The sequence below is a fragment of the Ixodes scapularis genome, unplaced genomic scaffold, assembly GCF_016920785.2.
Source record: "Ixodes scapularis isolate PalLabHiFi unplaced genomic scaffold, ASM1692078v2 PGA_scaffold3__209_contigs__length_174095766, whole genome shotgun sequence".
In the NCBI taxonomy this organism is placed as follows: domain Eukaryota; kingdom Metazoa; phylum Arthropoda; class Arachnida; order Ixodida; family Ixodidae; genus Ixodes; species Ixodes scapularis.
This window is the reverse complement of record NW_024609868.1, coordinates 89,506,276-89,520,058: the sequence shown is the minus strand read 5'-3', so window position 1 is coordinate 89,520,058 and position 13,783 is coordinate 89,506,276. Positions and strand designations below refer to the sequence as shown.

General features: G+C 47.2%; 1 protein-coding gene across 1 annotated transcript in view; it reads left to right on the top strand.

Annotated features, from left to right (window-relative positions):
• The window catches only part of LOC8028719 (carnitine O-acetyltransferase-like), a 60,316-nt gene extending 49,676 nt beyond the window's left edge, over window positions 1-10,640 (top strand). The window contains exons 11-14 of the mRNA XM_040498648.1: window positions 1,297-1,419; window positions 2,588-2,786; window positions 8,428-8,565; window positions 10,160-10,640. Of these exons, the coding sequence (XP_040354582.1) occupies window positions 1,297-1,419; window positions 2,588-2,786; window positions 8,428-8,565; window positions 10,160-10,378 (679 nt within the window). The 3' untranslated portion in view covers window positions 10,379-10,640. The remainder of the gene's footprint in view (window positions 1-1,296; window positions 1,420-2,587; window positions 2,787-8,427; window positions 8,566-10,159) is intronic.
• Window positions 10,641-13,783: the final 3,143 nt, after the last annotated feature.

The following is a 13,783-nucleotide window of genomic DNA, read 5'->3' as shown; positions in this document are numbered from 1 at the left end:
TTCCTGAACTCGTAACACTTTAATTGACGTCAAGAAGCATGATTTCAAGTCGCTATGCTATACTCGGTGTCGAGCAAACTCAAGACGCAGCAGGTATTGCTCAGTTCCCACTTCGATCAATATGTTTCAGCGCTCCTCATACACAATATAAAAAGAAAGATTCTTAATAAAACCGCGTCTTTAATCGGAAATTGTATTCAACGAAACAGGCCGGCTGCAAATGTAACCGTGACAAGCTCACGGGCGAAAGCGATGGAGCAGTCACATAGCGCAAGCACTGGAACCGCGATTTAGTCTCCATAGTGCACGCCGTGCACTTGGCCTTGTTATATACCAAATAAGAAAACATTTAACCTGTTTTTCGTTGTGAGAACTAACCTTCAAAATCTATACGGGAGCGCTTGTTTGTAATCCATCGCCCGTCACAACTTCCGCTTCTAGCTCGGCAAGCGGGAAGCACCTACGCTGATGACATCGACATTTACGCTTTCACAGTCACTGTCATGTTCAAAGGCAGCTCCACGAGAGTTAGCAACCACCGAGCACACATTGTTCCTGACGAATACTTTTCAATGTCGAGTAGGAGTGAAGTCTGGAGAAACCGAGGACCGAACGGGCAGCGTCGCGCGGGGGATTTGGTGACGAGTGGACGCCGACCGTGCTTTCTTCGGCGTCTTAATTGCGCGGTAGGGTTTTGTAGCACATCACGTTACCCGTTTAACGTACTACCACCACGTAACGTAATTTTCGGCGGTGTTCGTGAGCCTCCGTCAGCTACGCTATGGGCCTACGCAGGCAAAAGAAATTCCCCCTCTTTACGTTTCCGAAGTTGGCCGCCAGGGCAGCGACACCGTAGGTGGAACTTGGGAATAGTCGCTAACAGCCACTGACAGCTTCAGAAACGCAGGGCGTGGCTTACGTTCACGCTTCTCGCTTCGCGATTCGTTTTTCTATCTTCTTATCATTAAATGTCGCCATGTCACTGACACCGGAGCATAAATGCGATGATTTGTTGCACGATCCCTCAAAGGTCATCCTGGTGATATTCCACAACGCCTGGTGATAGTTACAAAGCTGCAGAGGAGAAGCAAATTGGTCTTGAAGGGCCAACGAAGGAATCATACTTTTGGTTTTTAATTTCCGAGCTAGGTGCCGCAAGCTACCGCCCGTTATATTGGGTGCAGCCGTGAGCATCCATCCAACTGTGTCAAGCCCTCGCCGCACTTTGCGTTTATCTAAGCTGTCAGCACTATGGTCGTTCATACTTAACTTAATTTTTTTTTTTGTGCCTTCTAGGTTGGCAAGGGACGTGGACGTGATTGACTACCGCTTCGAAGAGTTCGGCAAGAATTTCATCAAGACGTGCAAACTGAGCCCCGACAGCTTCATCCAGGTCTCCTTACAGCTCACTTTCTACCGGTACGTCTCTTCGACACTAAGGTTCCCCTCTCTACGGGATGGGTAAATCCTCTGAGCACTGCTTTCGTAAAGCGCACTTCTGTGCACACTAAAATGGTTTACACTTTTAAAAGAAACACGAAACTCTCAGCGCCCATTTATAAGTAGCTACACGTATGTCGCAAACTAAACTTCATCCCGTAGAAAACAAGTACTTGGCGTAATATTTAGGAATATTTCGAGTTTTTGATGCACGCTTCGATTTTGAACAACCCAAAATGCAACCGCGTCATACGTGTCATATCCAAGGACTCAAAGAAATTTTTGAAGTGCTCATTGTCGCTTAGAGGGTGATTTTAGGTTTGTCGCGGGGCTAACGAGGGTCAGGAGGATTAAGGTTATCTATAGAAAAATCCTATACTTCATTTCACAAAAAGTCCGTGCGTTCAACCATAACAGCCAATAGAGTCATTCAAGCAGCACCAAAACAGCCGTTATGGCAGTGTCCTCGTGCGCATGTACGAGCATGCATGGTGCGCATGCTCTCAACCGGGTTAAAACTTTCCTAAAAAAAAACGTGCTAAAATTTATATTCATTCTTAACTTTATGTTTTGTTTGACATGAGAAGTTTTCATAAAAACGCACTCATGAACAAAAAATACATCACTGCATGGCGTCAAACTAGTTTCCAAGTTTCGGTCTGTGCTGGCCGAATCTTTGCAAAACTAAAAAAAAAAAAAACAAATCGGAAAATGTAGTACTGTCAAATCAGAAGCTTCTGCGCCGAAACTTTTATGTGGCGGTAGTTTGCTGTATTACTAATACCAGTCTGTACGAATTGCCATCAACGCCGTAGCCTTGACATGCAAGGTACAACAGAGGATATAGCGATACAGGTCATGCATCGGTTATTTTTAATAAACGCCAAGCTCTTAAGACCCTCGTGAAATTTATTGCCGGTGACAGGTTTTAGAGGAAGCTCCTCCCACCTCTTTCCACTTGAGCAGAGCGAACGCTGGAAAGGAAGTCGCCTCCTCTCCAGCATTTGCTCCGCTAAAGTAAAGGGGAGTGGGAGGATCGAGCTTCCTCTGAACTCTTAACCTGTCACCGGCTATACTCAACTCAAGATAAAACAAGGACCTCCTCGAATAATCATTTCCGGAACCATGGACGTAATCTTGTGCGCAGGTTGCATGGTCACACTCCGTCCACGTACGAGAGCGCCTCGACGCGGATGTTTTTGCTGGGCCGCACCGAGTGCATCCGGTCGCAGTCGATGGAGAGCGACGCCTTCTGCCGAGAGTACGTCAAGGGCAAGCTCAACTTGTCCGAGACAGAGGTACTGCTGCGAAACGCCGTCGAATCGCACAAGGAGTACGCCAACATGGTGAGCCAGCAGCGGTTTAAGACTCGCCCTGCCATAGACCATCTTCAAAGGTGTACGCTATCCAGTAGCAGCTACGCCAATTATCTGAATCCACCATTGTTTGGGCACTTACCTTAAGTATATGTATTGGACACGATGGGCTGCTTCAGCGTTGGCAATGAACTTTGCTCAACTCGTGCCTAAACCGAGTGTGGCGTCGGCATGTCACGAGGACTCGGATTTTGTCCCACGCTTCGTTCCCAAGAAATGGAGATCACCAATGTTGCTCGGTTAGGTTTTGAAAAGAAGGGTCTCTTGCCATGCTGTGCACCATTCCACAAAAGTGTTCTTGGTAGGTACCGTTTTGAATGTCAGTGCGTTTTGTGCGTGTTTTATTACCGACACCACGTAGGACCATCGAGGCCCGTAAACAGGTTTCCGTTCCTACATGGAACACCATCGCCCTAGGATAGCACCAACTTGGCAATTGGGCCCCAGCCCAATGCCAAGCCTCTCTGCGTCTCTCTTTGTCTTGCGCTCGACCTTGGTGCGATGACGTCAAAATTCTAGCGTACAGGCTGTGATAACTCTACTGTCACTGTCAGCGTAAGAAAAGCCGGTAATGGCGAGTCCACAGAATTTTATCATCGTTCCGCAGCTCTTTCAGATCCGTTTCTTAACTTGTCAGTGGCTACAGGTCGTTTCCAAAGTCGTCTTCTGCGCGCTGCCATCCTTGTCTTCTGTGCTGTGGTGCCGTGTAACGCGTTTCTAGCATCTCTTTTTTCGAGGATTATCGAACGCCGCGCATGCGTCCATAACTCAGTGGCTCAGCGTTTTTCGTCTGAGAGCTAAGCATTGTAAAGGTGTATAGATGGTGCTGGCTTTTCTTGTAAACAGCGGCGGGATCTACAGTCACTGTCAGCCTAAGAGACGCATACCGTGGCGAATTGCGAGCACATCTTATCTTACACTTGTAGGAGCTGGATTGAGAGCAACCAGTACAGACAGCGGTAGGATTCGAACTGATTTTATGTACCCGAAACGCGCGAGCCCCGCCTCTTCTTCATCTTCTTTTGTAGACCGCCTTGTGCTGACCGTGAGGGTCGCTATAAGGCTCCCCCTTGTAGAGCAATGGATGCCGGAGGAGCCCAAGTGATGCACTGGGGTCTAGGTGCAGACGCCGGAGGTGGCAATGGGGTGGGGATGGCAGAGGCGGGCGTGGGCAGGGCAGTGTCCAGGGTGGCCGGTTTGACGCGGTCTGTAGCCACGACGTCATTATGACCGTTGATGTCGAGAGTGTAGGTCTTGACCTGGCGATCGAGTACTCTGAGAGGTCCATCGTAAGCTGGTGTAAGAGGTCGGCGAATACGATCGCGCCGTAAGAAGACGTGGGTGCACGACTCAAGGTCTTGGATCATGAAAATGTGTTGAGGATTCCTCTGAGCGGGAAAAACTGGTTGCAGCTCACGAATGGTTTGTCGAAGGTCTGCGATATAGCTGCTTTGTTTGTGATGAGAGTCGGGAGAGGTTGGAGAGAAAAAGTCTCCAGGGAGGCGCAATGGGGAACCATATACCAGTTCAGCTGTCGTACAGCCGAGGTCGGCTTTGAGCGCCGAGCGAAGGCCCAGGAGGATGAAGGGAAGATGGTCGGCAACGCTCGTTACGCTCATCACGAGTTCGAGCACATGCTCGAACTTGGAATCGTTTGTCCATCGTCGAGTAACTGGGCATCACCTCTTCACATGGTAGCCAAGAAAGATGCAGGCGACTGGAGACCATGTGGTGATTATAACGTCCTGGTCACCAAATCTGTAGGCGCTAGATTCAGAGCAACCAGTACAGACAGCGGTAGGATTCGAACTGCTTTTATGTGCCCGCGACCGCGCGAGCTCTCGCCTCTTCATCTTCTTTTGTAGACCGCCTTGTGCTGACCGTGAAGGTCGCTATACACTCAACGGCCAATGAAACATTTTGGCATTAGTCGACAAGAATTGGTGCAAGAAATCAATCCCGAAGCAAGAAGTGTGAACTGATTAAGTCCGTTTTTGTATTTCTTGAGCTTTCATGAACATTTCAACTGGGTGCCACAGAGAAATCGGGATCGTCCGGTTCGACTTGCACCCTCGTATGCCTACCAGGATGCAAGTCAAGCCCACATTAAAACATCTCTTTTTCGGCCTGAGCCAAAAGCATTTGTTAGGTCTTTGGGTGAGAGCGACATATCAGATGAGCCGTACATCGCTTCTCTTCGTTTAACCGACCATCCACTAACTGTGGAGCTGAGATGCCGAGGTATTAATAAAATAAAATGGCTAAGAACTAAACTTTGGTACACAGGTCGTAAATGCAGCATCCTGCAATGTTCAAAACGAACTCTCCTGTTTTTCTCGCTCGACAGCTGTTTATCTACACTTACCACGTTTTACATATGCTTTCAAAGCACGAAAACACTGCGGAATACCGTGTGGCGGGATTCTTTCGAAACTATACGTGTCTATCGTATTCAAGCACACAACGGTTGTAAGATTGACGAGATTTATTTCTTTAACGTAAGCTGATAATAGTACAAGGAGAACCCTGAAGGGGCGGCGTTCCTGGCGGGGAATAAATGGACACAAAAAAGAGAGAACAAGAGTATGAGAAGAGCACAAGAGCCCACCGACAGCGTGCGATTGCGAGTTTGTTGACTAACAACGATCAGTAACTAGTACTACTTACATATAGGGTGTGGAAATGGCGTTGCTGTTTAAGATTGCGGTAAGACGCTAATTGTAAGCCCCTTAAAAGATGCAGAACCTATTCGAGCAGAAGAGTGAAAAGTGGTTGATCTCTAGTCAAGGCATGCTGCATAAACGCGAGAAATTACCAGACGCGCTATCTGAACAAAGCAACGTCTCCAGAATATTTGTGCACATTGCCACTCGATGTCAATCAATCCGGATAACGGTCGGCGTCAAAATGCTTAGATCTAGATGGTCAAGGACAAAAGAATCATATCATAATGGTCCTGGTCCAAATGGTTCCCGCCATAACGAACGCAAGTGCGAATTCGGGTAAGATGGTTCCAGTCAAAACGCGTCTCATTCAAAATAGTTTAGGACAAAACGAAACCAATTATAATAATTCCAGTCACAGTGATCCCCGTCATAACGCTCGCAAGCGTAGACTCGGGCAAGATGGTTCCAGGCAAGGTAGTTTTGGGCGAAATGACCCGCAGAGCCCACTTTTCTCCGGCCAAATTTCGTTGGTTGTTCCCCGCATATTCGAGCCAAGAAGTTCGGCCTAAGAGCCTCCGCCCACAGATTACGGAATAAAAACATAATTTTTTCAGGCGTCACAGATACGGACGCCGCGAAACATGCGCCTCAATAACCGCATAGAGATGCTTGGAAATTAACATTACAATATCCTCTTTACCAGAGCCACTAAACGATATATGCTTAGAATATCGGCACTCCATTCGCCGATATGCTAATGGGGTCCGCCATCTTTGTGCTCAGTGCAGAGCAGACGCAACTGTCGATCGTCACGATTAACAAATGCGACTCCCTCAGCTTTAGACACGGTGACAGGAAGCTCAGAGGATATTGTTTTGCTCTTTCGCGAGCCTTTTTAGCAATTTTGAAGGACGGAAAGCATCTCCTGCGATTTCATATAAAGCTTCAGATAACTGGCAACCTTGATTTTAAGCACCAAGATGGCTGAAGTATCGTTGCTCTGAAGCATAGCTTATTTAGTGGCTCCAATCTGCCCCTGACGCCACGCCGCCGCGGCGGCGCAGCTATCGGCAGGGCGCACGCGCAAACTCTCCACTTGACGTGAATCTGGTTTCTGCGCATGCGCAGTGCCCACACTTTATGCGGGAACTGCGCGTTTGTCCACACCTCGTGGGGGCTTCTTTGTAAACAGCGCTTTCACCTATAGCATAGTGTCAGCTGGACTACGTTCGGCACCTAACAGTGCGCAGTATTTGAAGTTTGAACAGAAGGGGACCACTGGCAGAGAAGTCCTTTTTTGGGAAACGAAATCCGCAGTAACAATCGCTCTAACTGCCAATGGCATTCTTTTTAGCGCCTTCAATCGCGCAAGAAAGGCAAGTTTCAAAGCTGGAATGGTAGGCCTGTGAAGCTCTCTCTTTCGCGAGTACTCCTGCAAACGCATCATGCTGTCGAACATCGTTGGGGTCGCCGCCGTGCTTATAGGAACATTATTTATTAGCGCTGCATATGAGCTGTCTATCTAAATATTTCTTTTGGAAGAGAGAACCCCCCCCCCCCTCCTGGCTTGAAATTCCTGGCAACACCTCTCTTCACAGCGCTAATAGAAGCACGGCGGCGACCCCAGCAAAACAGTATGTTCGGCAGCATGATGGATGTGTGTGGGAAGGGGGGGGGGGGGGGAGTTTGAACCCCAAACCTCCCTCAGATGCGTGCCCAATAGACCGATCTCACAGCCACTTTCATTACGCCACCGGTGCCACCATGCATCGTTGGAGCTGTGGTCTTTCTGCACGCGAAACAACGCCGGTAGGGGTCTGCGCGAGCAGAGCACGAGATGGCACCAGCTTACTCGTGAACTGGCGCCCGTCTTCTATGATCCACAGTTATGGCGCCAACACGCATGCGTGGAACGCTTAGTGAAATCTGTCTATCTTCGCTTAAGTTTATACCATATTTCACCTTCCTCTGGCTACGTCCTTAGACCACATGACTGAGTCTCTTGCTGCAGCACGTCCGTATAGAAGGCAAGCTTCCACAATGCTTTGACAGTGTGCATGCCTTGCTGTAGAGATTATCGATCTTGGCCGACAATAAATGAGAGTTCGCGACCCGGCTGATACCCCATGCGTGCAAGCATGTGCAGGACGCACGTGAAGGTAACTTTGGCAAGTTTTTAATTTCGCGTGCTTCCTCACATGGGCAGAGGGATGGCGGCGCCGCACATCCTGCTTGCAATCATATATACATCTTTCCACAAAAGAGCTTCTGGCAATTATTGTTCTAGATACTTGCGCGTTTAGTCCCCGCCCCTTCACTTGCGAAAGTGACAGCTTTGAATCAGCTGGATTGTTTTTGTCGGACGCCGGACTACTAGTACTTTTGCTCAGCAGTGCAAAGGAAATGCAATGTCACATTGTATATTATTTATTTTGACAAAAATGTTCGAGGGGTCAGGGCGAACGAAGACGAAATTATCAACTGAAGGGATACTACGTCCCCTGGTGCGCGTCTCGAGGCATGGGAAATTTGACTGACCATAGTATTTTGCAACGTAAGATCTGCGGGAAAAGTTCCGCCTCTAGCACGCCCTCATTGCCTTCTGTCGCGCTATACTTGCACGTGCGCGAAAGCGCTTCCGCAGGTAGAAAGCTCGCGCTGGAGGGGGAACTTCTTAGGTGTCTCAGTCGCACTGCGCGCGGCTACTGGGTCGCTCCGGCGCCGACAACTGAGGCAAGCGAATTCAGTTGAGTGCCAAAGCCAGACCCGTACAAACCGGACTCATTTATTCAATAATGTCGTTTCCTACACTTGTGAATAGATTTTATGTTGAAATATTTCATGCGGAATGATTGGACGTCCTCGACAGCGCACTTTGAACGCTTAGTGCCTTTTTGCTTAGCTGAAGGCGCGCATTAACCTCGAAGCGGGTCCGTTTCTAACAGGCGATGTACGGCAAGGGAGTGGATCGTGTGCTTTTGGGCCTCAGGAAAATTGCCGAAGAAAACAACCGACCTGTCCCGGAGCTCTTCAGGGACCCAGGCTACCTGAAGGGCCTCACGTACGCCCTCTGTACCAGTCAGGTACACCCACCGGAAGTTTTTCAGGGTTGTCTGCTGTCTTTGACACTAAAGTGCTAGGAGGCAGACATTGGGCTTATAGATTACCGGACCGGCAATAATTGAAACTTCAAGTCCGATTGTCAAATAGTTTAGTATTGCAGCGCGCTTTCCAAAGAACGGAACAGTGACGTCCGAAATTCGGTTGAGTTAATATGGCTTCATACGAGACTAACGGGTGAGTATCTGGATATGTTTTAGTTGAGTAAATTCATAACGGCCATGAGCGTTGGTGCAATCCAAAATGTCGACTTAGGTGAGAAATCAGATTGTCCTTCACTCCGTGACCATAAGTCGTCATTTTTCGTTGAACTTCTTTTCTCACAGCTAGCTCAAAATAAAAAAAAAAAGTTAAAAACTCTCTCATCCTCACCCTCACGGCCGTAATCACCTTCAAGTCCTCACTCACGAACTCATAGACTCACATAATTCACCGATCTCACGGGGGCAATGCGAGCGGGAGAGCCCTGCCCCCTTTCTCGTCACCCCGCCACGAAGCAGCAACCTGCTGGCAGAAGACCACGCCAAGACGCTGTGAAGAGAGGCGGAGCCTCTCTTCACAGCGTATCTGCGCTCTTTCCTCCTTTCCCGTCACTCGTAGAGAATCAAAAGTACGAGCTAACAGCACCATTTGTGAACCGAGAGCCGACTCAACTTTCCGAAAATATACAGAGAAGTCACTTGGCCTGCCCTTCCTCGATATCACACTGCAAACCCTCATCAAAGTGATGTCCACTCGGGACCTCATACCTGGCCAAACTCATGAACTCATCGATCTCATGTACTCGCGCCCCTCACCGAATTCACAAACTCACGCTCCTCATTGAACTCACGAAGTCACCAAGCTCACGCCCCCTCACCAAACTCACGCCACTTATTCAAACTCAAACACATAAGTTTTCGAGGCTTACGAGCACACTGACCCTCACCTCACGCTTGATCGGTGAGGGTTATTGAAGTGACTGAGTGCGCTCATGAGTGAATATTGCCGAGGTACAGAGCGCGACACTGTTAGCGCGAACAAGCGATCGCCAGTTTTTCCAGTTTTTCTCTTTGAAACGAAGGGGATGTCATCCAAGTTATTATATCTACGGAAAGAGCTCATTTAGTTCTATAATGTAAGCGATAAAACTGCGTGCTCGCTAATACTATTTGGAAGTAAAATGCGAAAATACGCCGATGTCGTGTTTGCGCTAACAGTGTCGCGATGTGTACGTCCATGAACAGATACGTTTATCTCATCGTAACGTGATTGCGAGATTGTGCGACACATCCAGCCTCTGCGGTTATTGTCGGAAATATTTACTTTTTTTATTGGTTCTGCATATTTTTTTGTTTGTTTTCATATCGTCCTCGGGTTGCGCATCATTTGTTCTACCTCCATCCTGATCAACTAAACTAATTAACCATTGACAATTGGCAATCCATCTTTTGTTGGCCTAGCTCATTCATCTCATTTCCACGCAGGCTAACTCGAGTGTACTATAGCATTGACACCGTTGTACATCATGTATACGTCACAGAGGGTGATGAGACCCTAGCCATTTTCTTCTTGCAGGTCACAGCAAGGAACGACATCCTTATGTCCTTCGGCTACATTGTTCCAGGGGGTTACGGGGTGTGCTACAGCAACCAGGATAACAACTTCCGCTTCAGCATCTGCACCAAGCGGCACGACAACGAAGGTTTCACTGCTGAAGGGTTCCGCCGGACGCTGCAGCTCACGCTCGACGAGCTGGGAAACAAATTGCTCATGTTGCAGACGGCCAAGCTGTGAGCGAGTCGACGCGAGGACGGGCGCGCCGTGAAGTCGGCGGCTTTTAAAGAGAAGTCGTGATGATAAGCGAGGATCTTTTAGTTTTGCAATGAGAAAGCTATTGCTCCTTTATACGCGATTACTGTGGAAATCGCCGACAGCAACTTCACAATGGTGCCACGTTTCCTTTGGACAACCTGCGAGGGAAAGTTCACGAGGGCTATATCTTGTGACCTTATTGAAATTTAACAAATCTAAATAAATGAACACGCATGCAATTTACTGAAAGACAATTTTGGCGTTATTGTTACTATTTCGGTTTTGTATTTACGTGTCTTTTGGCTCGTGAGGTAATGGTGGTATGTATATCTACAGGGTGTCACAAAAAAATACGTTTTTTTTTTTACCGCAAGAATAAACTAGGCATTGCCGAGCGCTCATTCTCCGCCCAAAAGTAGCGCTAGCGGTGACAACCAGATGTTAAAGTTTCAGCCCGAACGGACACCTTATTCAAATATTATAAGTGATTTTCCAGAAATTTCAATGGGAAAATTGAGCCTATTTTTTCACGTTTTCGGTTTTTGGTGCCATGTATTCGAAAATTCCGTCGGCCGCCATTTTCCCATTGAAATTTTCAGAAAGTCACCTATAACTTTTGAATAAGGTGTCCGTTCGGGATGAAACTTTGGCATCTGGTTGTCACCTCCAGCGCTACCTTCGGGCGGAGAATGAGCGTTCGGCGATGCCTAGTTTAGTTTTGCGGTCAAAAAAACCCTGTACATTTTTTTGTTGTGACACCCTGAATATATATTTATATAAAAGAAAAGAACCCTTATTGAAAACAGCAACAACGGACGATTTAATCTTCGACGTTTCGGCCGGAGTCCGGCCTTCGTCAGGAAAGCGCGCTTCTCCCTGAAACACTGTGTTTTGCAGGAAAGCAAGAAACTCGCGAGTGCGCTTCACCTTACGAGGTTGTGCACTGCGGAAGAAAGGCCTAGAAAGACTTCTTCATTATTTACATTTAATGCAAGAAATCTGTACGCGAATATCGGCCTCCAAAGAGCACTTATGGCAATAGGCCGCATTGATTGACCGGACATGACTTTAGAATTAACCAAATTACAGTTTTCTCACTAAAAATTATAAAAAAAACATTGATTTGATTTAAATTGCTTTCTGAGAGAAACATTATTTGTCTCAAGATATTAAATAAAATAGAATATGCAAATCAACCACAGACTTATGCTTTAGTCTGTCTTCCTGCTTCTATACCTCTCTCTGCTAATATCTGAGTTCATATGCTTGTTCATGCAGGCATAGTTTTTTTTTGTTCTTGACTCTACCCTTTGCCTTGTTTTCCTATACCCGAAGAATGAGCTGCAAAATAGAGAGGGCGTTCAATTTTCTGATTTACTTTTGCCTCAAAGAAGTCTTATATTTGCTCCTTATCCTCATATCAATATTACTTAATAATTTGAGCGACATAAAATGAAAAGATAAATGTACCTGAAAATAATGAAATGATTGAAGTACCAGCGGTAAAATCAGTTTTTCAAATATCTGATATCAAAATGTTTGATTTCAATCAACATGGTAAAATCGGTGATTAAAATCATACTTCGGTAGTATTTCAATTACAGTAATTGAATTACTGCAATTTCACTAATTTTCTGGTAATTTGTAATTGTAGTTAATTACTTTCTGCTAAAACGAATTGCAATTGTAATTTATTTAGTTTCGAGCATCAGTAATTAAAAACTATGAGGCACAATTACAAATACTTTTGCAAGGCTTTCCGGTGCCGACGGAACCTCTGAAAGCCTCAGTGCTCGCACAAGCGGCCTAGCACTCGGCGACACAGTCGCACACATAGTAGACATGCACACACACGCACAATAAAAATAGCGTCGCATTGTTTATTGTTTTGTTGCTGACACTGTGGACTGAGTGTCAATCCTCTTCAAGGGAGCCTACCTAAATGGCGCCGTGTGCCGCCGTTTGTGGTGCGAGCAGTAAGAAATAGCGTAAACATGACAATATATTTAATTTAAAAAAAAACAGTTGGGGAGCTTCAGCTTTCGGTCTAGGTTGGAGATATTGTAATTGTATATAAAGTTATTTTTATTTTTTGACAGTTGTTTACACCCCCCTTCCAGGACTGTCGCATGTTTGTTTCTTTGAATTATTTTAAAGTTTATTTCCTGTTGGTTTTACTTTGGATATTATTTGCATAATCATTTTTGAGACTGACCTCGCACCTGCGAATATTGTCACTGTTGTGTGCAATACGAGCAACCTTCCGCCGCTTTGTGAAACTCCTATGGCGCCACTCGGGCGATCAAGTAATGCCGCCGTCCCGCCGCCGCGGCATCCGGAGATTGGGTTACTCGAGCCGACCGTGACGTGAGCAGGCTTGGCCGTACGAATATCGTGGGAATAAAAGCAGTTCAAACTCAGCCCCGTCTGGAGTAGACTCCCTCTACATACGGGCTGAGACGCCCAACATAACATTGGCGACGAGTAGTTAGGTTTAGAACGTAGTAGTTATAGAAGTTAAGACTATGGCTACCGGAGGTATGCGCGGTGTTATCGAACCTTTCTCTGGCAAGAACTGGGCATCATGGCTGCAGCGTCTTAGCTTTTACTTCGTGGCGAACGACGTCAACAGCGAAGCAAAGAACCGGGCGCTTCTTCTCACGCCTTGTGGTTCCGACACTTTCGAAACTGCTCGTGCCCTGGTCGCACCGAAGACACCTGAGGAAGTCAGCTTTAGTGACTGAGTGACACTTCTACAGCGGCACTTCGACCCAAGACCACCTGAGCTTTACAGCCGGTGAGTTTTCCAATGACGCAATCAATTGCCCGACGAGTCAATCAGCAGCTACGTCGCAGCACTCAAGCGGATGACAGCTGACTGCAACTTTGGAGTACTGTCGCCAGAAGCTGCCACATCGACGACTGCAACAGCGACGTCGTCGCAAGCAACCGTGACATCAGTTTCATCAGCAAGGGAACACAACTACGACATTTGCTAGTGTAGCTACTACCCAGGCTATATCCGGCGCTGCTGAGATCCCCCGGTACAAAGGGGTTAGCCCCAAATCTAATCCAAATCCAAAAACGAACCCTACTATGCTGCCACAAGCTGTCATGCTCCGGGACAGGTTCGTCTGCGGAGTACGCGACGAACACCTCCAACAGACGCTGTTTACCGAAAAAGAGCTGACTTTTCAACGTGCGTTGGACATCGCTTTATCAGCGGAAAGTTTGTCCAAGCACCAACAAAAAACCAAAGGAGCGACGAGCTCCGCTGAGACCAACAAGGCATCTCAAGGAAAGCTCGAACCTAAGGGTTCGATTTCACGACGGCGTTGCTACCGATGCGACGGCTGGCATGAGACTGCAACCTGGAAGTTCAAGGCA